Source organism: Mustela nigripes, chromosome 15 (assembly GCF_022355385.1).
Source record: "Mustela nigripes isolate SB6536 chromosome 15, MUSNIG.SB6536, whole genome shotgun sequence".
Classification (NCBI taxonomy): Eukaryota; Metazoa; Chordata; class Mammalia; order Carnivora; family Mustelidae; genus Mustela; species Mustela nigripes.
In genome coordinates this window covers 18,063,353-18,090,840 of record NC_081571.1, presented here as the reverse complement: position 1 = coordinate 18,090,840, position 27,488 = coordinate 18,063,353, and the positions used below count along the sequence as shown (strand labels likewise).

Here is a 27,488-nt window from a genome sequence, read left to right as displayed (position 1 = left end):
TGAATCCACACCCTGTGTTCTATGGCACATAGACTTAGTTAAATGGGGCAGGCAGATAACTGAGGAGAAAGTATTAAAAAATGTCAACCATTCACAAGAGTCTAGAATCATAAGGAATAAGCTATATAGTGCATAACGAATGATAGCTTTTTTTGGAATGGAATTTTTAAAGGAGCAAAATTTTAAATGCTTTAATGCTTTAACTTTACTCCAATATTAGAGTTGTATTGGAACATTAGTCAGACATCATGTTGAAAATACTGGGATAGAGTTGCCATGGACTGAAAATGATCGAAAGAGTATAGCAAGGGCCAAATGGGGACAAGTATGGAGAGGAGAGGAGGGGAATAGGAGATGTGTGTGTGTGTGTGTGTGTGTGTGTGTGTGTGTGTGTAAAAGAGAGACGGAGGGAGGAGGGAGGAAGGGAAGTGAGTGTGTGGTGGAGGAGGAGAGGAAGAGAGTTGCATGCTAACACTAATTCTAAGCTAAGACCGTTTCCATGGCTAGAAGATGAACAGATATGATATTTGTAGCAGGGAGAACAACTCTCCACCCACTCCCATACCCCACCCAGGTTGGATCTGAATAGTGCTTTTTGTCCATCTCTAGCTTATTTTCCACAAAAGAGCTAGAGTAATATTTCTTAAACATAAATTCAATTATTTAATGGCTCTGCTTAAAGTCCTTCTGTGAATTCCCACTGCACTCAGAATAATACCCAAACTCGTACTAAAACCTGCCAAGCCCTGCATAATCTGTCCCTGCACACCTCTAACTCCATTCTCTGCACTACAACACTCTGACTTCTCTACTCTTATAAGCTGAGACTTTTCCTGCTATAGGGCCATTGTACATGCTACTTCTTTTGAGAGAATATTCTTCCCAACACATTTCAATATTTAAATATGATCTCATCAAAAAGGCCTTCCCCAACCACCCTATCTTAAGTGACTTTCCCTTGTTGTCTATCATTTCACCATTTTATTCTCTTCTTAGTGCTAATTGTAATTGTAATTATGCATCTTGTTTGCTCATTTGTTTTGTGTCTTTTTCACTAGATTGTAAGCTTCATGAGCATAGGAACCATATCTGCTTGCTATGTCTAGTGACAAGGGACTCAGGCCTCCTTATAGTGTTCCAGGTGACAAAGACACTACTTAAGAATGGATCTTATCTGAGATGAAGGAAAGCATTCAGTGTTTGCAATGCTTTGATGAGGTCTTCATATAGTCAGATATGACTAGGGGGGTCAGTGAGCTCTGTTGCAATAAAAAGGAATATTACTTGTAATTATCTCTTTAAAAAGGTGGATGTGTAGGCACAGTTTTGAAGTAGAAGGATGAGCATGCAGAAACTACTGTACTGTGCTTACCATTGAAGGCAGGGTTAAATTGAGGTAAATGGGCTTTGAAAATTGAGGTATGGTCTCTAAACATTGAGCACTGTTGTTTATTCATGGGAGGGCTGTATGTTTGTGGAAGAAAGTGTATGTGTGTGAGTTTCTGTGTGTCTAAGTCTGTATATATGCACACAGACACATGTGGGATTTAAGAGCTGCCTACTGGATAACAGAAGAGAGAGAAGCACAATTGTTCTCTCACAGATGGAGAGATTCTGAAGAGAACTGGTCCTAGGAGACGCTGAGCTTCCCCCACAGCCTTCCCTCCAATACCCACCCACATTCACCCCCTCCACACACACGCTTTGAGCATTCTATCTTGAGTAACTCAGGTTCTGGGAAATGTGGTACTAAAGGCTTGAGTCTGTATGTTGTAGCAACTGGGATGGAACCTAGGGGACTTTCAAAAGCAGGGTGAGACCTGGCATTGACTTGAAATGGCAGCCTTTCCAACGGGAAAAGGCAGACTTCAAGCAGAGCCAATTCTAGAAACTGGCATTTCTCCCTGAAAATGTTTCTTTCTTTCTTTCTTTCTTTCTTTCTTTCTTTCTTTCTTTCTTTTTTAAAGATTTTATTTATTTATTTATTTGAGAGAGAGAGACAGAGTGTGTGTGTGTGTGAGTGAGCAGGGGGAGAGCAGAAGCGGGGGGAGAGGCAGGAGAGGAAAGAATCTCAAGCAGACTCAATGCTGAGCATGGAGCCCAACACTGAACTCAATCTCATGACCTGAGCTAAAGCCAAGAGTCTGAGGCTTAACCAACTGAGCCACCTAGGCACCTCAAGAGTGATCCATTTTTTTAGTCATGCTACTGTTTCCTTTGGATTGTGAGAATAGTCTGGTCTACTAATACAGTGTAAAATATTTTCTCTCATGTTATAAATCCCTCAGTTAATGCCCCAGTCCTCTACTAATGTCATCTGGTGTATGCACATGGTCTTATGAAAGTGGTGCTGTGAGGAAGAAAGGATATGATCTTCCTCAATTCTCTATTATACCGAGCCCAGCATGATGGCAAGTTTTCCACTGAGGAGGGGGCCTGAAGTTCAGATTCTTGCAGAAAAGTGAGTAGGTTTGTGGTGGGGGGGTTGCTGTGAGCTGCACATGGAAGGGGAACTTAGCTTGGAGAACAAGCATTTGCTTAGGCAGTGGACAAGAGATAAGACCTCATCTCCACAGATACACTAGAACAATATATGTGACCCTTCCTTTGCCCCCTGTGTCCCACTGATCATAAGCATCTCCCAGGGTTCTTGTTACAAATGCCAATTTTCTGGTTCCATTCCTGAGGTGTGGAATATTTTCCAAGCATCCAAGTGAATCTGATTAGGGAAGTGTGGAATTCATTGCCTCAAGGCTAGGGGACTTTTGTAGGGGTGGAGGAAGGCTGACATTGGGGACACTCATTATTGACCCTGCTTCAGAGAGGATGTGTAGAAAAAGTGATGAAAAATCCTCCCTAGGAAAGAATACTGTGTACCAACTTACTGAAGACAGTAAGAGAAGAACAAGGCTTTCAGTGGGCTCTACTTCTTTATTTATAAACCAGTCTTCTAACCTTTCTGAACTTCTTAGACAACACAAATTCATCTCAAATTGTGCAATCTGTTACCTTGGCAAAACTGACAAGTCCTCATTTTCATTTGTAAATGTTGCTTCTAATTATTTTACTTAACCTGGAGAGCAAGAACCATTGTGGCAGTGGGTGTGGGCAGGGATAGGCCTGCAGATTTTTTTTTAAAGCAGTTTTACTTTCAGAAAGAGTATGAAGTTACCCCTTAGAACAGATCATACTCAGATTGTTCTATTGTATGGCAAACTTGTTCCTTTATTATTATTTTTAAATCACTTTCTTCCTCAATAACCATAGTAGCACAAAATTAATAAAAAAGCAATATTGATAATACTGATACCTCTACAATCCTGTAGCTTCCACACAACTTTTAATTAGGAGTATGTGAGAAAATATATATACATTAGTACACACACATACACACACATATTGAGAGACTGCTGATAAAGATCTAAAATAGTGGAGTTCTTCTAGTCCAAAATTTACACTATGTAATAATACTGCAACACACTGCCATGCTTTAAATGGCAGCAGAGGCAAATTTTTCACCAATTGCACATTTTAGGACAGCAACTCTGTGTAGGTCTTAGACTGTCTGGGGACTTTTTGATATAAATAGGTCAATGTGGTCTGACTTAAGTGAAGCTTATGGATTAGAAAAGAAAAGAAACCTTCAGATGCTCATTACCAGTCCTTATCTCTCTTAGAATTTTAGAATGACGAAGATAGACCTTGTAAAAATGGTGGATTTTTATCCCAATCGGGTTACTAGAGTGTATCACCTGCGCAGTCAACCAAAGCGTCTATTGAAGCTCCACTATTTAAGATTAGAAAATATTTGAACAAGAAATGATCCATTTGCCATGGGAAGACAGGGCATGTTGATGCAGTGGTCTCTGTAGGCTGAAGAAGTTGTGTTTATGCTGTGGGCCATTTGTTTTTAAAATTAAAGGACAATTCTTACTCTGAAGAAGTTGTAGTTTGCTCTGTTTTGTTTTTAGGGGAAGCTTGATTTTTTCCATTTTCCAAGTCTATGCTCACATGTGTGCCTCATTTCATGGATAAAGACCCCAGGTTCAGTGCTTGGGTGACCACAGTATCATGACTCCCAGGACCACTAATCTCCCAGCAGTGACATAACTTGAAGGTCCACAGTTTTTAATAAAAACCCACATCCTGGAATGCTAATGCAAAGTATTATGTTAACATAGAACAACTAATTCTCAGAGAACTGTAACATTCATGGAGTCTATAATAACATGTATATTAGCAATTTAGTCTCTTTAAGTTTTGCAACCTAATGTGGGTGAGCAAACATCTGACATCTGGGAGACTTAACAAAATTCTGTGCTAAAATTATAAGACTATGAAACTGAATAAAGGAACATGCTTACATGACTGCTAGGAGTTATTACTGTCGAAAACAGAACTAAGTGAATATTTTCCATATGCTAATTTCCACTAACAGAAAGTATAGATATAAAATAAAAACCTCTTGCTGTCTCTTAGGATGTTTCTTAGTAGCAGCAATTATCACAAAGAATTCTACAACAGTAGGGGTATTATGACTATAACATAAATAGAAAAAAAAAATCCAAGAGGCAAAAATACATTACAGACTGCATCATAACACATATTTGTCTTGCTATTAAAAGTTAAATTCTTCCAGTACTTTTCCATGATGACTTAATTCATCAATAAATGTGATTCCCATTTGTTAAAGTGAAAACAAAACATTTAGCATATTTTGCCTCCGGTTTTAGGAATGTTCTACATTAAATCTAAATTGACTTTTTTTTTTAATTTGGTGTTTCCACTTTATCTTTTAAATATGGAGAATATCTTCTAAATAGTTCAGACTTAATTTTGCCAGTTTCTTCTAGCTCAGTTGGTTTCACGGTTTTGTAAGACAAATGAAGTGCAAGAGTCCATATCCAGCACCCACTGTGAGGCCACCTCAGATGAGTTCTGCCTCAGGTGTCCAGCAGAGTGAAATGAACTGATCCACCTTGAAGAAGTCTGCTCCGATTTGTCAGGTGGTTTGTGTGAAATTCTGCCCCTCGAGGTTTGCACACATTTTCTCTGAGTCAGCGTCAACTCCTACATTCACAAATGAAAAGCATCATGAATGGAACAAGAAATGAGGGGTGAAGGAGGAGAAACAGGTCTAATTGGTTGGAAAAGAAAGGGGTTATTTCTTTCATGAAGCAACTCGTTCATGTGACACTTCCTGCAAGGGGAAAACCTAGGCTGCTGTACCATTCAGGCATTCTTCCATCTTCATGAGGAAAGGTTTGAGAAAGTGGACCTTTGAGAGGAAATACTACAGACTTCCAAATTGGTGAAAGAACTTCCAGCATCGCTTGGATACTCTGGGTAGGAGGAGCTGGAGGAGATGATATTTTTGAGCCTCTGGAGGGCAATGATTAAAAGCAGAAGCAGAAATGCTAGAAGGCTGAGGAATATGGACACATAGATGTAGACATTTGAGAGGTGACCTGAGGATGGGTCCACTGACGTGGACAGGGATGTGGGAAATAGCTCAAGGAAAGTTCCATTTTCCACGTTACCCGAAAATACAGATGAAGAGTCAGGTTCAGACATCTTTGTGGAGGGTCAAAGAATGCACAAGTATGTTAAAAGTCTGTTACAAAGGGGTTAAAAAGGACAGAATCAGCATTTTTTTTTTTTTTTTATGATAGCATCAGCAAAGATTGTAGGAAGTTAAATCAGCACAACAAACTTCTTGGTTTTCAGACAAAGGCAGCAGGGGATCAGGTGTCCTCTGGCACTGCAAAAACAAACAAACAAACAACAAAAAAAAAACAGCTGAGTGCATTATTCACAAAATATCACATTTAAACCTGATTTCTAGTTTTCACTTGAAGAAGGGAAGGGACTGAACAAAATTACTTCTCCAGAAATAGATAATGTTTATGTCATTATATTACAAACGATGATATAAAAATGAACTTTTATTTTACCTCCACAGTACCTAAGATGCCAGGATTCTCCAAGGAACTAAAATAAATAAAAAGGAAAATACATTTCTGATGTGCTCCATCTGCTGTGATTTCAACAGATGCTCCAAGTGGATGCTCTGAGAATAGGACCCAAAAAGTCAGCACCAAACCTCCCTTCTCTAGAAATTTAACTCTGCGCACCTCCAGTCCACTAGCAGTATTTATTTCTACCACTTTGAAGAATCACGCCACACATGTAAGTTTGCTTTTTCTTGAACCTTTATAATGTGATTTGTTTCTAAAAATTCATTTCCTTGAAATAAGGGGCCATTTCTTCATGTTTCTTTTTGATCTACCTGTGTACCTTGTTCTGCGTACTTCAGTGCTGAATAAAAAACTTCAGATTAATTTTGAAGAAAAAAAGTTGGATACCCTTTAAAAGTACAAGGTTTGCTGTCAAGAGATGTAGGTTTGAGGGAGGCTTGAATTCCCCCTTTAGCTTTGAGGTGTTGGGCAAATGGCCTACATTATTCTGAGTTTCACTTTTCTCATCTATAAAATGTATAGCTTGCCCCATTCCCTCTCTGTGTTATTCAGGGATCAAGAAAATAGACATGGAAGCACTTTGTGAAGTGTAAAGGTTTGGACCAAAATAAAGTTTATGGTGTGTGTATGTGTGTTAATAGGAGTGGAGAAGGAATAATTTTCTCTCAGCCTGGAGGCAAAGAATGATCTTTACCATATTCTCTTTCCTAATGTGGTCCCTTGAGAATCACTAGAAGCAAAGCAGACTGACAGGTAGGTAACAAGCGGGACACCACATGGCTCCCCAGGCTCCAAGTGTGGGTGCAGTGTGTCTCAGACACCCTCTCCTTCATCACTGGAAAAGTCACAGCCAGTTTCTGCCTGGCTTCCAGCCCACTAAGTCCACGTGGTGGTGAGGAATTCAGCCTGAGGGAGGAAGGTCCCTTGGGGCAGACTCTTCAGGTCCAGAAGAGATGCTCTTCCTAGCTCTTTATGGCATTCAATCCATTTGCTGTAAATTTTTAAATCTCCTTGTGTCAGCTGTAGTGAAATGCTAATGTGAAAAGATTCCCTCTGCCCCTGGCTCTCCCTTTTCCCAAACTCTGCCCTGCATTTTATCTTGAAAACTTGCCTTTCTCTTCTGTTCTCCAGATCTAATTAAGGGCTGACTCTTTGAGGGGCTGACATTGGTCACTGTGGTCAGAGCTAAGCAGCCTTAATGATCCCTGAGAAGGGGGGACACTTCGGCAATGGCTGTCCCTGCTGGGTGTCATGCAGGCTAATGATCCTAGTGAGTTCCTCTGAGTAGGCCACATACAGTGCCTTAGTAGTTCCTAAAATAATTTGACTCCTACTCCTCATTATGCTTTGCTTGGTGATTTTAATTCCATTAGGCTGCTACAGGCTCCTAACAAACCTTAAAAAAAGAGAGAGAGAATCACATTGGGACTCAAATGTGTCACACTGATTTGGCAATCCCTTGCCTTTTTATAGCATTTAAATGTCTTAGCCATTCATCTTTAGGGAAAATAGAGTTTCAGAGGCAGCATGATGTATAGGAAAGAAAACTAGGCTAGAAACATTATGGGCTGAATAGAAAGAAAATATTCTTTGTTTTGGTAAGAACTCCTAAATCTTGCTGAGGAAATGGAGAGACAAAAAATCTAATTGATTTGACAAAAGAAATATCTCATTAGAAGATAAGCCAGGATTTTGGGCTTCTGCTCATCTTAACTCCTTATACCATCTGGTCTCAATTTTCCCATTATTTGAGTAGTAAGAATTTTTACATCCTCTTTTCCTAGCATGGGTAAAGAAGGGACAATGCATTTTGTGTGTTCCTTACAGCTCCTTGGTAGAGCAGGAATTATTATTCTCACTTGAGGAAACTAAGCCACAAAGACATGATTTACTCAGGCTCACAGCTAGACAGTGACAGAGGATGGACTAGACTCCATGCCTCAACTGTGTTCTTAGTTTTCTCAACTGTGATGGGAAGAGGAAAATTATGAAGACTTGCATCATTAGTTCCTATCTGCTACCTACTATGGGCTAGCTCACAATTTAATCTTGATTTTTCAGTCTTCCTATTTATGCAGTAACATTAACCTTCCCTACTTTGCTAAGAGGTCCTGACCTAGTCTGTAAGAACATTTCCGTAAGCATTCTTAGAAAATTATAAAAGGCCAGCCCAAGTAAAGTACCAGTAGACGAGTTCCTTCTGAATGCCTAGAAAGGACAGAGGAACTTTCCAGGTCTCTGCTAGTCCTACAGTCTGACATGTACAGGTGACAGATTCAGCTGGAATTGGATTCATTACCCAAATCTGTCATTTTCTGGGGTAGACAATGTCACTAGAGTATCAGCAATTTAGCACCTACCAGAAGACTTGTTAAAACAAAAGTATTTCTTTATATATAAATATTCCAAGAACACTTTTCACATTCTGAAGATCTCCTTCTTTCAGACCAAAAGCCCACTGCTGAGCCTCAATGGTCTACAGAAAAGTTTACAGGAAATGAGATTTAAGAAGATTTGGGGAAAAGATCTGATCTTCTAAGTCATCTTGGAAGAATGGTGGAAATGAACAAATGAAAGCTCATGTCATTATTTGACATTTCTCAATTAAATAATATAAATATTCTCCCAATATTTCAGATTTAATATCATTTCCAGAATATGTTATAATTTTAAATGACAGATAGGCAAATCTAATTTCACTGTTCTACTTTGAAACAACAGAATATATGCACTGTTAGAAATCATTTTAATTTGATGGCATTAATTCTCACTTATTGAATTTTTAAAAATTGATAAATCCTCTTTCGCTCTGGTGAACATTTTGATAGTCTGTGTATAATGCTCAGGACGAGGCTAGTTGTATGTGTTCAGGACTTGTGACCATGTGAATGAGGCCAAAAATGGCGCTGTGAAAATGAAATCAAACGGCTATGTTTCAAGATGAGGCTTCTTGGGCCATTTCTCCAAACAGATTAGGTTTAAAGAAAAGAAGAGAGAGACTTCATCTTAAATGCATAGCCTTGACCTGTCTCAGGGCAGCATCAGTGTACTGTCATTTTGGTGGCACCTAAAGTCACATGGGCATGATGATTCTTTTTTCTGAACCATCCTCAGAAAGTGATTTTTGAGAAAGGAAAATGAGACAGCTGGATCACAACATTATAAATGAAGATCTGTATAAATGTTTTGGTTCAGGGTCAGCCACTTTCCCTTTGTGTCTCAGCATAAAAACCTGTGCTGGGAAGAAATCTACAAAAGACAGTCACCATTGAAGTGAGGAAGAGGGGACCTATAAGGTGTCCATGAGCCCAGTGAGGTGGGGAGATGAATAGACAGTATAGAGACAAACCTGGGGGTCTCTGGTTCCATGGCACTCAGCAGCATGCCTCTATGACTCTTTTGGAAGAATGGAAGCTTTCATTCTCATGGGGTGATTATAAGAATTGTAAGTTTTAGAAGAATAAAAGCATACTCTCTGACGTGTACCTTTATGCCTGGTAAAAAGAAAAAGAGCTGACAGACCCCCATCTCTGAGTCTGCTCACACAAGCCCTACAAGACCTCTGGTGGCCAGTGTGTGGGCAGAGCCTTTGACTTCTATAAAATAATGGTGTATAAAACTCAGCCTAGAGTCAGCCTCAAATCTGGCACAGCAATTTCTGAGTTTCCGACCTTTATTCAAAAACGTGTCTATGTGAATAACAACTATTTGAAAGGTTTTTTGTTGTGGGAAACTGGGTAAGTTGCTTTGTTGCCTTATAGACATAAAGAGTGCCCTGGCTGTTAGGATGTTGTGTCAACATTTTATCATTATAAAGTCCTGCTATGTCATTCTCCAGAATGGCTGTTATCCCAGACCAACAGTAATGATTTGAGAAAGATAAAGTATTAACACGACATGGTAAAATGTTTGTTTTTGTCTACAAATATAAAATTTGATATTAAAATGTAATGATATATTCTTTCTCTGTAGAACACATAGAAATTAACATTTCCAAAATCTAGTAGGGACCTTATCACATTTAAAGCAAAGCTGTTTTTAGTTCTGCTTAGAAAATAGTATGCTTTGTATGAGATCTCGAGCCACTCCTTTACCATTTGCACAATTATCTTCGCTCTTAATGCTTTTTCTTTGGTTGATGAGAGAAGGTTGGTGTTGACATACATACTTCCCACAATTTCTAAATGTAGATTGTCACTTGGAATAAATGGCAAATACTTGCCCATTGGGCTTACAATATTGAAAATAAAGTTTACTATCTTATGTGCTATCCTTATTCAAAGATGATTCAACCATCCATATATTTGAAAACTGCTCTTAATTAATGCATTAAGAGGGTAGAACTATATGTGAATTCTGTTTCTTAGTCCCTGTAAGAGTCCAGTAAAAAAAATCAAGTAAGGAAATAAATTGAGTCTATCCATTATTAAATATTGAATAGAGTACCATCTTAGAGAAGAAATATAGAAGATGAAGAGTCTGAATAATACACTAGAATTCATGGATCTAAACTGGATAATGTAAAACAAAAAATTAAAATTAACAGTTCTCTTTACCCACTGTTCAAATGAATGATCAGAAAATATAGTCAGAGTTTTTTCATTATATTTTGGTGAAAATTTAAAAAATGACACAGTAATAGCTTAGTATCAGCTGAAATTTTATCTTAAAATATTTTATTTTATTTTTTAAAGATTTTATTTATTTATTTGTCAGAGAGAGAGAGGGAGAGCGAGCGAGCGAGCACAGGCAGACAGAATGGCAGGCAGAGGCAGAGGGAGAAGCAGGCTCCCTGCCGAGCAAGGAGCCCGATGTGGGACTCGATCCCAGGACGCTGGGATCATGACCTGAGCCGAAGGCAGCCGCTTAACCAACTGAGCCACCCAGGCGTCCCAATCTTAAAATATTTTAAAAATCAATTTCTAGTATAGGTCATTACGTTGCTTTGGATTCAGACTAGTCTCCTATATCTCTCTACCCTGGTGATGACCTTTGTCTATCTGGATTACCCTCAGGCCCAGTAAAATACTTCCTTAACAAAATAACTAAATTATACTCAGAATGCTTTTATGCTAGGTCAGTTATTTTGTCTTAATTCTTTAAAAATTAATTACACACATAAACTATAGTTCACAAAACATTCAGAATATACCTTTCTTAATATACAGAATGGTTTACTGAGTGAAGTTAAAAAAAAAAAAGCCTCATACACAAGAAAGTATTTCAAAAGGGGATTTGAAAAGGACTGACCATCTTCTACAACCTCAAATGTCACAGTAGATATGACCTCCCTTGCATTCATATATCACTGTTTTTCTGGAAAAATCAAAGTATTCTTAATAAATTTGTGTTATATTTATATTCCATATGAAGATTTTATGTCCAAAACACTGCCTTAGGAAGAATAATTATTTAAGAACGATACTATTTTAGAATAAGTTAATTTAAATGGATAATTTTCTGGTTAAAAAACAGATCAAATACAAAGCCAGATATAGACAGCATTTTCATGACTCTTTTATGATGTTTAGAAAAGGCCAGGAAGGGCTCTGTCCTACCTTTTGGGGATATTGGATCCCTCTTGGCTAACACTATGAGTCTAAATCAAAATGAGAAAAGTATCAACCTGAAGGTTGAAGGAAGCAGGAGCTGTTTAAGCAGCAGCAGAACAATGAAAGTCTCTTTTAGGGAGCTGGAGAAAAGGTCACTGGCTTAAACATTTCATTTAAAGAAAAAGCAAAGAGCCAGAGAAATAATGACTTGAAGATCATAGGCAAGGTCGAAATGAATCAGTGGGAGGAAAGAAGGTAAGAAGCAAGAAGGGCCTTTCAGGATGTTACAGTATTTTTAGTAAGGGCTTTCAGGTCATTTCTCTCCCTCCACTCAGATCTAATCATTTCCAGTATTTTAGAAGTGTAATAGGAAAAAACATTTGTTATTCTTGGAGCAGCTAGAATTGGTTAAATCATAGCATTAGTATGTTAAAAAAAAAACCATGCTCTCGTAGAAGAATGAAATGGTGTTTTTTCCTTTTCCATTGTCTCTCATTCTCCCTCTGCAGTCAAAATAATTTATATCCAATATTTTTTTGGTTCAATCAAATTGCTCATAACAGTCCCCTTATAGAGTATGACACTGGGAAAGATTATGTTTTTATAAAGTTAATTTTGTGATTAGCTACAATTTTCTTTAAACCTTTACATGTAGACCACTAGGTATCTCTAATCTACTCTCTCAGGCTCCAGGGAGCTTTGGGTTCCTCTAAAACTGCTGTAAGAGAACAGGGTAGAGCCCAGAAATTTGGTTTCTCAACAGCCATTTGATGATGTCCACTGTAAATCTGAGCAGATTCCTCAGAAGTGGGCAGCCATGGGCCATAATGCCATTCACTACAATCAGAGGAGAACATGGTATTGTATTACTCCCTAACAATACTTCTGTTTGTTTCTACTGCTACCTTCCTCTTTAAATACATATATTCCTTAGTTCATAGCTTATTGTCATCATTGATTCCTTTTAATCTTAATTCCTTATTCCATTTTCTTCCCTTTTCTACAGGCATCCAAGCTAATGTGTTTAATGAGGAACTTTCTGTTTGTATGTTTCTATAAATGCTTGTTATTTTTCTGTATAAATTTTCTTGTAAATTTTCCTCATCTCATAAACTTTGAATTTATAAGAATGGATATATAGTAAATATTTCATTCACTCCATAAATTAAACTCTAAGCTTCATCTCTACTTAAAATATCTTACTAATTGAGAGGAGAAGAATATAATTATATAATGTATCTCATTCTCTATTTTTGCACACAGGAATATGTCAGAGACTATCCATAAAATCACATTTACAGGTACAAATTGAAAAAAAAATAGTGATGAGACATAGGTTGTCTTTTTTTTAAAAATTTAATTAATTTATTTTGACAGAGAGAGATCACAAGTAGGCAGAGAGGCAGGCAGAGAAAGAAGGGGAAGTAGGCTCCCCCCTGAGCAGAAAGTCCAATGTGGGGCCTGATCCCAGGACCCTGAGACCATGACCCGAGTCAAATGCAGAGACTTTAACCCACTGAGCTACCCAGGCGCCCTTGAGACATAGGTTGTTTTAAAAGAACTTCAGTATTAGCAAATTATTTAAGCAAGCCACCATCCAGATCTGTCTTTATTGGCAACTACAGTCATGTATTTGTTTCAACTAAGGTGTTTTATAGTCTGCTCCTCAAGAAGAGATGGGAATATCACAAATGTATATAAATGTTTTAGGTCTTGCATTTTAAGTCTTCAGTCTCCAGCTCACAAAGTCTTCTATGTGATGACATTTTTAATCAAGGCACAGCATTTACTTGAATTAATGAACCATTTTTCCTCATAATATAAGTACAAATAGAACCTTAGTTGATTACATAGTGTGTGAATTGCCAATCCCTTCTGGATATTAGCCCAGTGTTTAGCATAATATATACATATGAATTTTACTAAATAAGTTCTCTCATTTTCTAGTCCTCAATAGCTGACAGTCAAAGTATGATGATGCTTTCCACAGTAAAATGAATATTTAAAAAGAATGCTTAGTAATTGGCAGCTTACGCAGGCTGTTTTGGATACATTCAGTTTTGGCCATGTTACATGATTTAGGAGTCATATGAATACTAAGAAAAAGAAATAGAAGGCAGATTTCAAAATCTATCCCCTAATGCAATGCAATAACCTTGGGCCAATTAAAAGGAAAATCAGCTTTGTTATAAAGGACATTATTAAGACAACTGGAGAAATTTAATTATAGATTACACACTAAATAACTATATTATGTAAATACTAAACTCCCTAAGTTTGATATAGGAGAATGCTATTTTTAGGAAATGCATGCTAAACTTTGTAGCCATAAAGTGTCATGTCAGCAACTAACACTCAAATGTTTCAGCCAAAAATAAATAAATAAGTAAAAATAGTACACACATTTACATACACATACAGAAAGATGATAAAGCAAATGTCAAAGTGTTAACAATTGGTTACTCTAGTTAAAGAATATATAGGTGTCTGTTGTTGTTATTCTTGTAAATTTTCAGTAGATTTGGAATTTCTCAGCATGTAAGTTGGGGAAAAAAATGACTTGTCCCAAAGGATGTTAAGAAAATATGCTTGGGATGCCTGGGTGGTATAGTCAGTTAAACATCTGACTCTTGGTTTTAGCTCAGGTCATTTTCCCAGGGTCACGAGATTGATCTCTACATTGGGCTCTGCGCTCAGTGCAGAGTCTGCTTTAGACTCTCTCTTCTTCTCTCTCTCTCTGCCCCCCACCACACTCTCTCTCAAATACATAAATAAATCCAAAAGCAAAGAAAATATGCTTGGCATAATATGCAGTAAATCAGCTAAAATGTTGGAAGCTTCTAAAGAAACACAATGACAGAAGCCTGATTCCTTAAAGGAATCTATCCAACAACACTGAAAAAACTCAACTATTTGATTCTGCCATCAGCTCATTATGCCCACTAAGCCATGGGTACTAGGGATGGAGCATGAGAGGGTAAGTTAGAGGAAGTTTAATATGACCAAGAAACTGGATCCATCGTGGTGGGAAATGCTACCTAAAGACCAGGAGTGGTGACTCACTAGCCAGCCTTAATCATGACTTCACTGCTTGCTGTCACCCACTGGTCTGAATCTCAGTATGGACCTCCAGAATCATGGACTCCAATTATGCTCATCTTATATCATCAGTCATCTTCAGAAGTGGCCATGGGCATCTCTCCTATGGTGTAAATATCCAAAGATAAGGAGGCATCTTAGGTCAAGAGAAAATAGATTTCTTTTCTTTTTAATTGAGATATAATTGACATATAACATTATTTTAGTTTTAGATTAAGTAGGTTCTGATACTAGTTCCAATTGTGAGGCAGAAATAGTAGCCATTCTTCACACCAACAAGCAATTCTAGGAACACTAGCTAAGTGTCCTGTAATTCAACTCAAATCTAACACTGTCTACTGGGAGATAGCCTCAGATGCCACAGGTTGAGGGTTCAATCCTGCAAGACCCTTCCCCTCAACATACACATTTCAGACACCAATCCTAAACCCCAGGATGTTACCTGTGTTTCTGATTGGCAATAAATCAAAGGTTCCCAAGCCCCTCTCCTCCAGTTCAATTAATTTGCTAGAGCAGCTCACAGAACTCAGAGAAACATCTTACTTATTACGTTACCATTATGTTATAAAAAGATATCACTCAGGAATAACCAGACAGAGGAGATACAGAGGGCAAGGTATGAGGAAAGGGCACGGAACTTCCATGCTGAGTGTGCCGCTCTCCCAGCATGTCCGTGGGTTGGCCTGTCTTTTCGGGTTTTTATGAACACTTCATTACATAGACATAATTGATTAAATCATCCATCACTGGAGATTGATTCAACCTCCTGCCCTTTTCTTCTCTCTTCCCTGTTGAACTCAAACTTCCAACCTTCTAATCACAAGGTGGGTTCCTCTAGCAACCAGCCCTCTCCATTAGGTGTGGTTCAAAAGTCACCTCAATTAACATAACAAAAGACACATTTGTGCCATTCATCAGGTAGGATATTCCTAGCATGCCATAAACAGGGAGGAGATGGAATATATATTCATTATCAATATCACACAGGTGTACAACATAATGACCTGATATTTGTGTATATTGCAAAATGATCAAATAAGTCTAGTTAATATCTATCACCTCACATAGTTAAAATTTTTTTCTTGTGATGAGAACTTTTAAGATCTACTCTCTGAGCAACTTTCAAATAATACACTATTATTGACTATAGTCACTATGCTGTACACTACATCCCCATGACTTAATATCTAACTGGAAGTTTCTATCTTTCAATCACTTCACTGATTTCATGCAGCCCCCCACCACCCCCCTCCAGCAACCTCTAGTCTGTTCCCTATAGCTGACTTCAGGTTTGCTTTCTTTTGATTTTTAGATCCACATATAAGTGAGATCCTACACTATATGAGTACTATATGAGTAACTACTATATGAGTAGTTACTATATGAGTTAACTATATGAGTAACTACTATGAGTAGTTCTCAGACTTATTTTATTTAGAATAATGCCCTCAGGCACAAGAGTGGTTTTCTAATAAGGACAAATGAGGTAGACTCCTGGTGAGAGCCCACAGCTGTCAGTGAGGCCCAGATTCTACACAGGGACCTCAGGAAACAAAAGCGCAAATAAACTAAGTACAAGTTGGAGACTATTTAAGGCAGCAGGTGTCAGATAGGCTTCAAATAGTATGTTCTGAAGATCAAAATCCTTTAAAACTCTTAAACTAGCAGCCACCTCCCTAATCATCCTGGTTTGGGTGAGTCCTCTAGTGTGGCAAGATGCTGAGCCTGACCACAAAAACTCTCTTATAGTCCATGGTCCATATTTTATGAAACAGGGGCCAATGAACAATTTAGAAATTGAATCATCATGCAAAATGCAGCTACAAATGAAAAAATAGGGGACACTGATATTAATAGAGTTTTTGCTAGTCATCACCAATTATATGACTGCAAATATAGGTAGGTACCCTAAAATGATGAGTATCTGAGGAGTCAGATTTTAGGCAGGGATTACATTAAACACCAATCCCATAAGGAGACAATGTGCTCTCTTATGACTCTGAAATTACTCATCTACCAGGATTTCCAGGTACACCAGGGAGGGCAGGGGACAGAACAGGACATTATGTCCTTCATCAGGAAAGCATGTTCCCATGTTGGATTTCCCGTGGTCCTGCTAATTCTTGCTTTGAATCAAATAGCAGAGATTGCCTTAATGCTTGCTCTCTCTCTTTTTCTGTTTGTTTGTCTCTCTCTCAGGCAGTACAGTAAACTCAAAAGTCTGGCTAACAAAGAGAATGTCTGCATGTTCCTTGTAACATGGAACAAAATGATATGGCAGGCTATCAAGTGTGGGAGGAAATCAAGTCCTCAGCAGCTTGTTGTCATTTTAGATAACAACTCAAGATGAGAATCTGTCAAAGACAATAGGGAAGCAATAAACAAGTGTGGGCTCAAATTCTCCCAGAATGTGTTAAACTTAAAAATGTAAGGAGGTGGGGGCACCTAGGTGGCTCAGTCAGTTAAGCATCTGACTCTTGGTTTCAGCACAGGTCATGATCTCACCCCATGTCTGTGTCTCTGGTTCTGTGCTCAGCAGCAAGTCTGCTTGAGATTCTTGCTTTCCCTATTCCTCTGCCCCTGTCCCCCACCACACACACCCACCCTCTCTCTCTCTCAAATAAAATAGTCTTTTAAAAAAATAAGGAGATGTAATTGAGAAATAATTAAGAATTATAAAAAACAGATCACTGAAATAGTTATATAGTCTTCTAAAAATATAAATAAATACGGTTTTATTCAAGGAAACAATGTGTATCTCTTATATGAGATTTTTATTTTTATTTATTTATTTATTTATTTATTTAAAAGATTTTATTTATTTACTTGAGAGACAGTGAGAGAGAGCATGAACGAGGAGAAGGTCAGAGAGAGAAGCAGACTCCCCATGGAGCTGGGAGCCCGATGGGGGACTCGATCCCGGGACTCCAGGATCATGACCTGAGCTGAAGGCAGTTGTCCAACCAACTGAGCCACCCAGGCGTCCCTTATATGAGATTTTTAAAAAATATATATATTTTTATTTCTTTTCAGTGTAACAGTATTCATTGTTTTTGCACCACACCCAGTTTGTCCATTATCAGAGTGGAGCTCTCTACCTTACCCTTAAGGTTGTAGGTTCTGTGGCTTTTATTCACTTGTCGGAATAGCTTTGGTCGGAAACATATGTTCACACAGCGCCCACTACTCTTATATCTAGTCTTTAGTTCTCTTTTATTTTAATGGTATGGGCTGGGATGTAGGGGGCATATCATGCCAGAAAATTTGTGGGAAGCAGAGGGGGAAAAAAGAAGGTGAAAGGAGCATTCCCACATCATTGTGGAATGGGAATGTCTTCAGAACATGATAGGCAGAGAGGTATACCCAGGATGTTACGTAGGAGAAAGAATGTCTAGCACAACAGTTTGGGGAAACAGTAGTAACAACATGAACAACAGTAGCCAGTATTTATTAAATTAAATAAAAGCATGTACTAGTTGTGTATGTGTGTTCATGTGTACATATGGTGCATGTATATTTTCTCTAATCTTCACCGCTCTTTAAAGTAGTTATTATTATCCCTCATCTTTCTTTAACAGATGAGGAAATTAAGGATCAGAGAATTTAAAAGCTTACCCCAAGATCATCCAGCCACTTAGAGGCTGGACTGGAATTCAAATCTATATCCCTATGTCTCCAAATGCTCTGTGTTCATTTCGTTCCTTCTCTCCAGGGATCCTGAGAGTAAAAGAGGGATAATTTTAAGACTTGTGGTCATTTATGCTGTTCATATGTCTCTGCTGTTCCTTGCTCTTTCCAGACGTGTTACAGGATTACATGTTCCCATCACCTTTGAATTTAAGGTAGCCAGATGACTTGTTTTGGCCAGTGAAATTTGGGAAAAGTGACACATCACTTCTGGGTAGAAAATGTAAGACCCCATGTGAGATTTGCCATGTCCCTTCCCTCTGCTGCAGTAATTGGGTAAATATGGGAAAGCTTCCGTCCCAGGTGAACTGAGTGAACACCTTCACCCCTTGCTGGCTTTATTAATACTTAGTGGAAACAATTAATGCACTTGTTGTTTTAAGCCTAATCTACCTTCTCCTGACTAATACAAAATCTTACTATATTATAACAGTAGAGGTTATGCTGGATATTTGAGAAATTGACTATAAAGAATTAATATTCTGAATATAACTGAGAGTTGCAAGAATTGTCTATGTAATATATTGAAACCCCCTTATGGCACTGGTGAGAAAGAAGGTTGTAGAGGATGGGCTAGCTTTAATTTCATGCAAGAGTAAGGTTTATAAGGATGAGAATTAGCTCCTGAGACAGCCAAACATATATTCCCTCGCAAGCTGGGGAGTGTTGAGGTACTACTTGTGAGGACAGTCCTGACCAGCTGTCACTTAAACATACACAAATGGCTTCACATGAGAATAGGTGAGAGATAGTGAGGATATATTAAGAATAACTTATTACTCCTAATGGAAAAAAAAACAAGTAGTACTGTCAAATTACACAGGTAATGAGACAGTGGTGTTGCCTTTGGTTCTGAAAAACTGTATCTTTTTGTGCATTCATTTATTCATTCAACAAATACTTGTTTGTTAACTATGTATAAGAAAGTGATAAAATATCACCATTACACACAAGAGTCTATTGCACATAAAATTTTTACAGTGACCATCTTGAGTAATAAATCTAAAAGATCTTTCCTTATATTATCTGTGCTAAGTTAGTATGTTTCTTTTAATCTGGCCACATGTTACTTTTCCAGTCTCATTTTTTTTTCCATTGTTCCTAAGATTGATTGTCCAATTGTAGCAACTATTCTTGATTTCCCAGAGGTTTTTATTTTTATTTTTTATTTTAAAGATTTTATTTATTTGACAGACAGATCACAAGTAGGCAGAGAAGCAGGCAGAGAGAGAGGAAAGGAAGCAGGCTTCCTGCTGAGCAGAGAGCCCGATGCGGGGCTCGATCCCAGGACCCTGAGATCATGACCTGAGCCAAAGGCAGAGGCTTTAACCCACTGAGCCAACCAGGCGCCCCTCCCAGAGTTTTTTTTTTTTTTAATTTCTGTATGCTTAGTCCTTGTATTTGTACATGTCTTCTCCCTAATTCCACCCAAAGCCCAATTTGTCCACTCTTCAAGACTCAAACTTTCCCCTGCTCTGTCTCATCTGGTTATTCACTCATAATACAAATCCCCACCGACTTTCTCTATACAAATTCCTGGCTCCTACTGCATTCTCATGACAATTTCTGGACCTTTTTACACTAGCATTTCTCACATTTGATTAGACTTACTCTATTTGTTTACCTGTTGGTCTAAAGCTTTGATGGACTATGAACTCCTAAAACCGAGGACTACCATTTCACTTATCTTTATAAGTGAAACAGCACGATGTCTTATATAAAGGCATCCAGTAAGCATTTGTTGGATGTTTGCATGAATAAAATAGTAAGCATGAAGAAATCTGAAGCTTCTTGGAGAGGTATTCCGTATTTGTTCTATTTGGGGATACAGTAATATTTATTACTTTGTATTAATACTTTGTAATTAATACAAAGTAATACACTGTATTACTTTGTATGATTTTGTATTAGTCAGGAGAAGGTAGATTAGGCTTAAAACAACAAGTGCATTAATTGTTTCCACTAAATATTAATAAAGCCAACAAGGGGTGAAGGTGTTCACTCAGTTCACTTGGGACAGAAGCTTTCCCATATTTAAACAATTACTGCAGTAGAGGGAAGGGACATGGCAAATCTCACATGGGGTCTTACATATTCTACCCAGAAGTGATGTGTCACTTTTCCCAAATTTCCAAAAATTCAAAGAAAAGAGAATTTATTATATTAATAAATATAGTAATAATTATTGAATGAATGAATAAATGATTTCATATAAAATCATATCAATTACTCAAAGCATAAGTACTCAATATTAAAGAATAATGATATAATGATGAACACACCCTTAATCTTATAAGTTATGGCAATAAAATTTATAAATTTAAATAAAATTCAACATACATTTAAATATAAATTTAAATTTATAGTTTCAGGTTCCAGAGCAAACTCTGAGCATACTTTTTATCAAACAGCCGTGTCTTTCAACAAAAGTTTTATTTAGTCAAGTATTCATGAGATAACCAAAAAAAGGATGGAGGAATCCACTATAAATATTGAAACTCATCACTGTGAACATAGCTGAGGAGTTATAGTAAATGTATTTTGAAGCAGTATTGGGCTAGGAAAATAATCCAGACCTTAGCTTCTTAGAAAAATAATAAAAGGAATGAAAACACATGAGCACAAATATTTGGTTTTCCTTTTCATTCATTCTGGAATGGACTTAAAACATTTATCATGTATCTAAGTTATTCCTTCTTTCCCTATGGTCTCTCTGAACATTACCTTTCCTCTATTAAAAAAAAAATCAAATAATACCAAAACAAAGATTAAATAAGCAACCACCAAAGGAAAGCATTTTTCACAGAATTGGGTAGCTAGAAGTCCTTATAAACCAGGAAACTGAAGTCTTTAAAAGTTAAGTAAATTAATTTTGAAGGTTATTGTTCATACACCTTTTAGAAAAGGATGGCAGAAAGAGATAGCTGGTGACTGAAACCACAAATTAGGAGCCCAGGATCCTTTTCTGGTTCCAAATCCAGTCTATACTCAGAGCTGAGCTGGGTGGCCAGCAAGAAGTAATTAGATGAAAAACACGTTATTCAGTATCTTTTGTTATCCAGAGGTTAATTCTTCATATGAATCAAAATATGTGCCAAACCAGGTCCAAAACTGATAGGGATAATAAAGAAAAACGGGACAGAAGGAAAGAGCTGGTCTAGTGCCAGACCAACTTTGTTGGCAAGTAGTCCTTTTGAAGGTCTGAGATCCCATCAATAGTCCTCTGTCACTTTAAAAGTCACAGTGCCCTTAATCGTGTTCTTGAGTGATGGAAATTGAGGTCAACAAGCTCACCAAGGACTTTCTCATGAGGAATAGTTAGAATGCCAGGTTGCCAAGGTATATGAAAGCCATCAAGGAGAGTATTAGTAAAAACATATTTTTTGACCTGGGTTCCATTTACAAGGGTGTTTTCAAATTGAACACATGAATCATAAATTTTATACTTATGACTTTGTGCACCTCTCTATATGACTGTTAAACATATAACAAATGGGTTTGTTTTTTTTTTTAAGGGCAGAAAATATCATGTGCCAGGCATATAAAAGATATTCTGGGCCATAGCAAAGAATATCTCCTACTTGTTGGATGAATTATTTGAGTGCTTCCCTTTTCATCCAAAAATATATGGTATTGTAGGCTAACAATATTACTTATATTCTGATAATTTACCCCATGGGAAAAATCAGACAAGTGTAAAGATACATGCACAAAGACGAATTATTCTGTAGCTAAACATTGGAGCTACCAAGCGGTCCATGAGTCAAGAATTGGTTAAATAAATGGTAGAAGAGTCATGCAATGGAGGATTGTAATATAATGAAAAAGACTACATTTGCTAGTACGGAAAGATGCCAGACATGTATGGGCTAAGTCAAAAACTAAGCTTCAGAATAATGCATAGTATGATTCCATTTATATAAAACAACTACTAGCACTACTACTACTAGGTGCACATACACAGTTTTAGAGGCATGCAAAAGAAAACTAAACTGAACAAGGTTGTGCACAAAGTTAACAGTTTTTGTTAGCAGGTGATATGGGTATGTTTGTTTACATCCTAATTTTGTGCATGTCTCTGAATTTTGATACAAAGAAAATGTTTGTTTTATAATCAGAGAAAAAAGCAATAAAAATATTTTCATGAGAAAAAAATAGAAATAAAATTTAATGAGAGCTTATGCAGTGAAAATGCAACTGGTCTTTAAGCCTGGAACTCTTTCTCCTCCCTCTCTTCTTTCCCTCCCCCCCATCACCACTATTCCTCCTCCTCCTTTTTTTTGTACTGCATATATACTTAACAAAACCTTTGAAATGGTTCATATGTACCTTTTCTTTCAAAGTTTAAGACTCTCTGGCTGAAACAAGAAAGTCAATCTGTCCAATAGGGCTTAATTGCTCTTTGTATTATATTTGCATTTTATGGGATATGTGAATGTTCTCTTTAAGAAAAGAGAAGAGTAAATCCAGCTGCTATAATCCCGGTCACAGGGAAATTGAAAGTGAGCAAGAACCAAACCAGTTTAATTGGCAATAGTTAATAGATTACCAGGCAGTTCTAATCAGTACCAGACTAATGGCAAATTAATCAGGAGAGCTGCCATTCTGGCTTTCCCTGAAGAGTGAATCTATGTGTTGAATGAATTGTTTATTGCTTTAACTGTGGTGTAAGTCATATTCCTTTCATTGTGATTGAAATAGGTTCTTACAGCCACCTTATCCTTTTGTTTCTCATCAAAAATTGTATTCAGGGACGCCTGGGTGGCTCAGTTGGTTAAGCAGCTGCCTTCGGCTCGGGTCATGATCCCAGCGTCCTGGGATCGAGTCCCACATCGGGCTACTTGCTCCGCAGGGAGCCTGCTTCTCCCTCTGACTCTGCCTTCCACTCTGTCTGCCTGTGCTCGCTCTCACTCTCTCTCTCTCTTACAAATAAATAAATAAAACCTTTAAAAAAAAAAAAATTGTATTCAGGTCTGTTACCATAAGATACCTTGTTTAACAAGTATCAGAGGCTACAACTTCCATATCCTCTCACTATTATCTATAACAATATCAAAAAATCAACAATATCAACAACATCAATGGCATCAACAATCAAACCCATAATGCAAATTATAAATCTGGACTGACTGATTTCCCATGTATCTTAATAGATGAGAATTTAAAACCTAGGAACTTAGGAAATATTGATGATAGTCTATCCTATTCCTGATATAAATTCAGAGCTTTGAAATACTGACACTGTTTTAGCTGGGTTGTGCCATTTCATTCTTAGAGATTCTGTAATTTATATAGGGCTACTTGACTATTCAGAATCACCATTTTTTGTCATTATTGTTGCCAAAAAAACTTAGACTAAACAGTGATTATTTCCTGCCTCCAAATGTGTGCAGGAGCATGGATCCTATACACAATGAACTCCTTTTTTTTTTTTTTTTTTTTTTTTTTAGAATTTATTTATTTATTTGACAGAGAGAGATCACAAGTAGGCAGAGAGGCAGGCAGAGAGAGAGAGGAGGAAGCAGGCTCCCCGCCGAGCAGAGAGCCCAATGCGGGACTCGATCCCAGGACTCTGGGATCATGACCCGAGCCGAAGGCAGTGGCTCAACCCAATGAGCCACCCAGGTGCCCCCATAAGGAACTCCTGAAGGAGGCATTCTGTATCTCAAGACTGAGCAACTCAAAACACTATATCCCATGGACACATCTGCCACAAATCAGAATCAGAACAAAAGGGATTCCAGCACTTGGCTTACTCGTCTGCTACCATGTATCTGAAGTGATCAGTGAATGCACAGATAGACTTCCTGAGTTCTAAGTCAAAGACTGATCCACATGTGCATGTATCATGGACTTCTGCACCTAAGCCTGTGGCTTGATTTCTCTATTTAGATCTGTTAGCTAAAAGGAATCCTGCCAATTCATGCACTTGGTTTGAGCTTTTTCTTTATTAGGTTCCCTACTCCTTTAACTAACTTAAAGGCTTTTTATTTTTTAGCTGTCATTAAGAATCATAACATATAATAATAAAAGTTAAGCCTGGGATGCTTTATATTAACATAGTAATACATAGTAATATAATAATGCAATATGCTCCACACATGTCTATTTGAAGAAAATGGCATTCTTCTACAATACTACTTTTGGCTTCTAGTTTCACTTAACAGATGTTTACTGAATGGCTCATGGGTGCCAAGAGCCAGGCAAGTGGGACCTACACAGGGCCTGACATCAGGACCTTTTAGAAATGTATTTTTCCAGGTTCTTAAATTACTATTTAAAAAACCCAAATGAACAAAACACAAAAATTCAGTCATAATTTTACATTTTGCTTCTCTCTAATAATAAATTAAATATAAAATTATTTAAATAAAGTCTACAACTTTTTTTAAAAAGCATATTAAAATACAGAGATGAAATAATACAAAAGGGAGAACAGCAAGCTTCGAGAATAGAAACTAGATCTGAATAGAGGTCAAATCAGAGAGTTTTGCTTCTGATGGGTTAATCTTTCATTCTCACAATAAATGAATGACTCCACATTACTTAATGATCAGTGTGATTAATCATTCTTACCAATCAGCTGTCATCCTTCATTTGCCCTGATTTAAAAAAAAAAAAAAAAGGAAAGAAAAAAAAAAACTCTTAAGAAACCTGCATATAAATTCTCTAATGGGTTTGATGCTACATATCATCACACCATTATTTATCTCTTAATTCCTGACAGGCTTGTACACAACATAGACATCCAATAAAATCTGTTGAATTGAAATTACAGCAAGGAAAATGGAATGGATCTTACCTTACATGAAGCTTCTTTAATGAGAACCATGAGCCTGTGTCAAGCTCTTCAGAACACTCTGCCTTATGTAAAGAAATCAAAAATAATAAATACATAAGCCAAATAAATAATAAGCCTTAAAATAAAAATACATAAATGTAATACCCCACCCATTTTCTGGAACTCAGTATTCCCAGAATATTTCAGAGGTTGGCAGATGGTTCTCCATCCCCACAATGCCCAGCATTTGAAGGACATGTCCTGTGGGAGTCGTGTCAGTGCAACTCGGCAAGGCAGACTTACTAATATACACTTCAAAAAGCAATTGCATTAAGGGATCAACTAGGTGCTGATTATAAAGTGTGTACAAGTGAGACGGTGTGGGTAGGAGCAAGATGCCTCTATACTTAGTGAAATGAAGCATTTTAGTCACAAAATAGATTTAAGAATCTGTAGGAGCTAGATTACAAATAAGTTAAAACACTCAGATTAGTTGCATACCTTAAGCTGATTAAATATGCCCTCCTTTCTAAAGGAGGGTGCATTGGGCAGCTAGACTGCATTGAGACAAATCTTTTAAGAGAAAAGTATCACTTATCTTGCCTTTTTTCCTGTTGATCAGTTGCTGTGTGACAATGAGTCTAGAAAAATCTAAAGCAAAAAGCTCCCGAGGAGAAAGATCTTGAGCAGTGGTCTCTTGGGTTGGCCCTGGGACATAATCACTGCCCATTTCGTGCCCTTTGCACCTGTAGTGTGGACCCCACCAAATGCAATGGCTTTGAGAATGTCCAGAGCCATCCAATCCAACTATCAACCACAAAGAACCACTTAAGTACTTCAACACTTTAGGAAAAAAAAAAAAAAATTCCAAAGGAAATTTAACAGGCAGAGGAAACGAAGGTTAAGAAACAGACCCTGCCTCTAGAGTCTGACACCAAACCGAGCCTGGTCGGCCCCAGACATCCAACCGCAGAAAGCGCGCAGATCCCGCCAACCTGGCCCCAAGCTGTTTCTGTGAATGAAGGGATCCTTCTGTTACCCGGAGCGGGCCACATCACACACCTCTTTCCTAAACACGAACTCAGTTTGCCCATAATCCACGCATTTCGACAGGGAAACACGGGATTCCAGTAGCTGGTGCAGTTTTCTTCTAGGTTTTTCGGGAACTCGGAAACTGACGCTGGGGAACGCAAGTGTTCAGCGCCAGGTAAAACTTCCCTGGATCTGAAGCCACTAAAATGGGTGGAGAGACTCGGGTGAGCCACCGTTAAGGTGGAAAGCATGCAGTGTGCGCGTGGCGAGTGCCCAGATAGGCGCAAAACAAACAAATGACCGCGCATACCACAAAGGCAAAAGCAAACAGAATGCACCTAGAAGCACGTTCTGCAAAGTGTAGAACTGTCTACGCTTGCACCCAGGAATCAATCTCTGCAACAGCGGACGCGAGGGCAGATCCTCCGGGCTCTGTGTCGGGGACTGAAGCGGGTCATCTTGGGGCTACTGGCACTGCGTAGCCCAGGGAAGTCATCTCGAGAATCGCGAAAGCCGACCTGCGGAGGTTGCTGGGGGCCATAAAGGACACGGCCGGCCACAAAGGAGATAGATTCAGGGGAGTCCAGAGAAGGAGCCTCCCTTTGGGAGCCAGGGAGATTCGGGGGTTGGGGGGGCGGCTCCGGAGGGAGTGGAAGCTCCGGAACTCGAGGCCGCCCCAGGAGAGGAGTCGGGACGCTTCTCGCAAAGGGCGAGCCCTCCTTCAGCGCTCGGCACCTCGGGCGTCTCCGAATCCCCACTCTAGTGCCTCCGCTCGAGAGAGGCTTCGGGAGCCTCTCACTGACCTGCGGATCCGGACGTGCCGACCTTCCCGGCCGCACTTCAGCACCCCGAGTGAGGTTGGGGCCGCGCTGAATTCCTCGTAGGCGCCCCTGTCTCAGCTATCCGCGCCCGCGAAGCCGTCCGCGGGAATGTCGGCTCAGCAGGCGGCGCAGGACCAAAGCGCACTGGCGGGCAGTGGGCGCAGCTGGAGTGAGCCCCGGGGCGGCGGAGTCCGCGGGACCGCGGGTCTTTCCCCCGCCCCTCTGGTCCGCACAACCAATGGCGGCGAGCCGGCCCCCTCCTCGCCGCCCCCCAGCCGCTGCTCTGGCTGGCGCTTGGCTCTAGGACAGCAGCCTTGCTCGGGCGAGGGAGGAGCTTGAGCCGGTGTTGGAAAATCCTGGAGGACGAAGAGGCGTTCGCACAGGGAGCCCCATCTGGGGAAGGCAGGTGTGGTGCCGTTAACTTTTGTGTGTGGGGGGGTACGGGGGTGCAGTTTCTCTGGAGACTCAGAGACCTCTCAGCAGGCGAAAGCATGTACTTTATGCCAAGTTTCTACCTCCTCTTAAACGTCTATTATGA

The 27,488-nt window shown here is 38.8% G+C and overlaps 1 protein-coding gene across 6 annotated transcripts; it reads right to left on the bottom strand.

The window, feature by feature from the left end:
* Positions 1-2,911: 2,911 nt before the first annotated feature.
* On the bottom strand, positions 2,912-27,114 carry SERTM1 (serine rich and transmembrane domain containing 1). 6 transcript variants are annotated; one of them, XM_059377471.1, is made up of 5 exons: positions 26,933-27,114; positions 25,119-25,180; positions 24,893-24,918; positions 18,245-18,346; positions 5,079-5,761 (listed from the first exon to the last, which is right to left on the bottom strand). In XM_059377471.1, exon 5 carries the CDS (start codon positions 5,572-5,574, stop codon positions 5,251-5,253), a length of 324 nt encoding a protein of 107 aa, XP_059233454.1. In that variant the 5' UTR covers positions 5,575-5,761; positions 18,245-18,346; positions 24,893-24,918; positions 25,119-25,180; positions 26,933-27,114; the 3' UTR covers positions 5,079-5,250. The 6 variants fall into 6 exon arrangements, 5 of the variants coding, with proteins under 5 accessions (XP_059233454.1, XP_059233455.1, XP_059233453.1 ...); XR_009399905.1 differs by lacking the exons at positions 5,079-5,761; positions 24,893-24,918 and adding an exon at positions 2,912-5,070; XM_059377472.1 differs by lacking the exon at positions 18,245-18,346.
* Between the last annotated feature and the right edge of the window lie 374 nt (positions 27,115-27,488).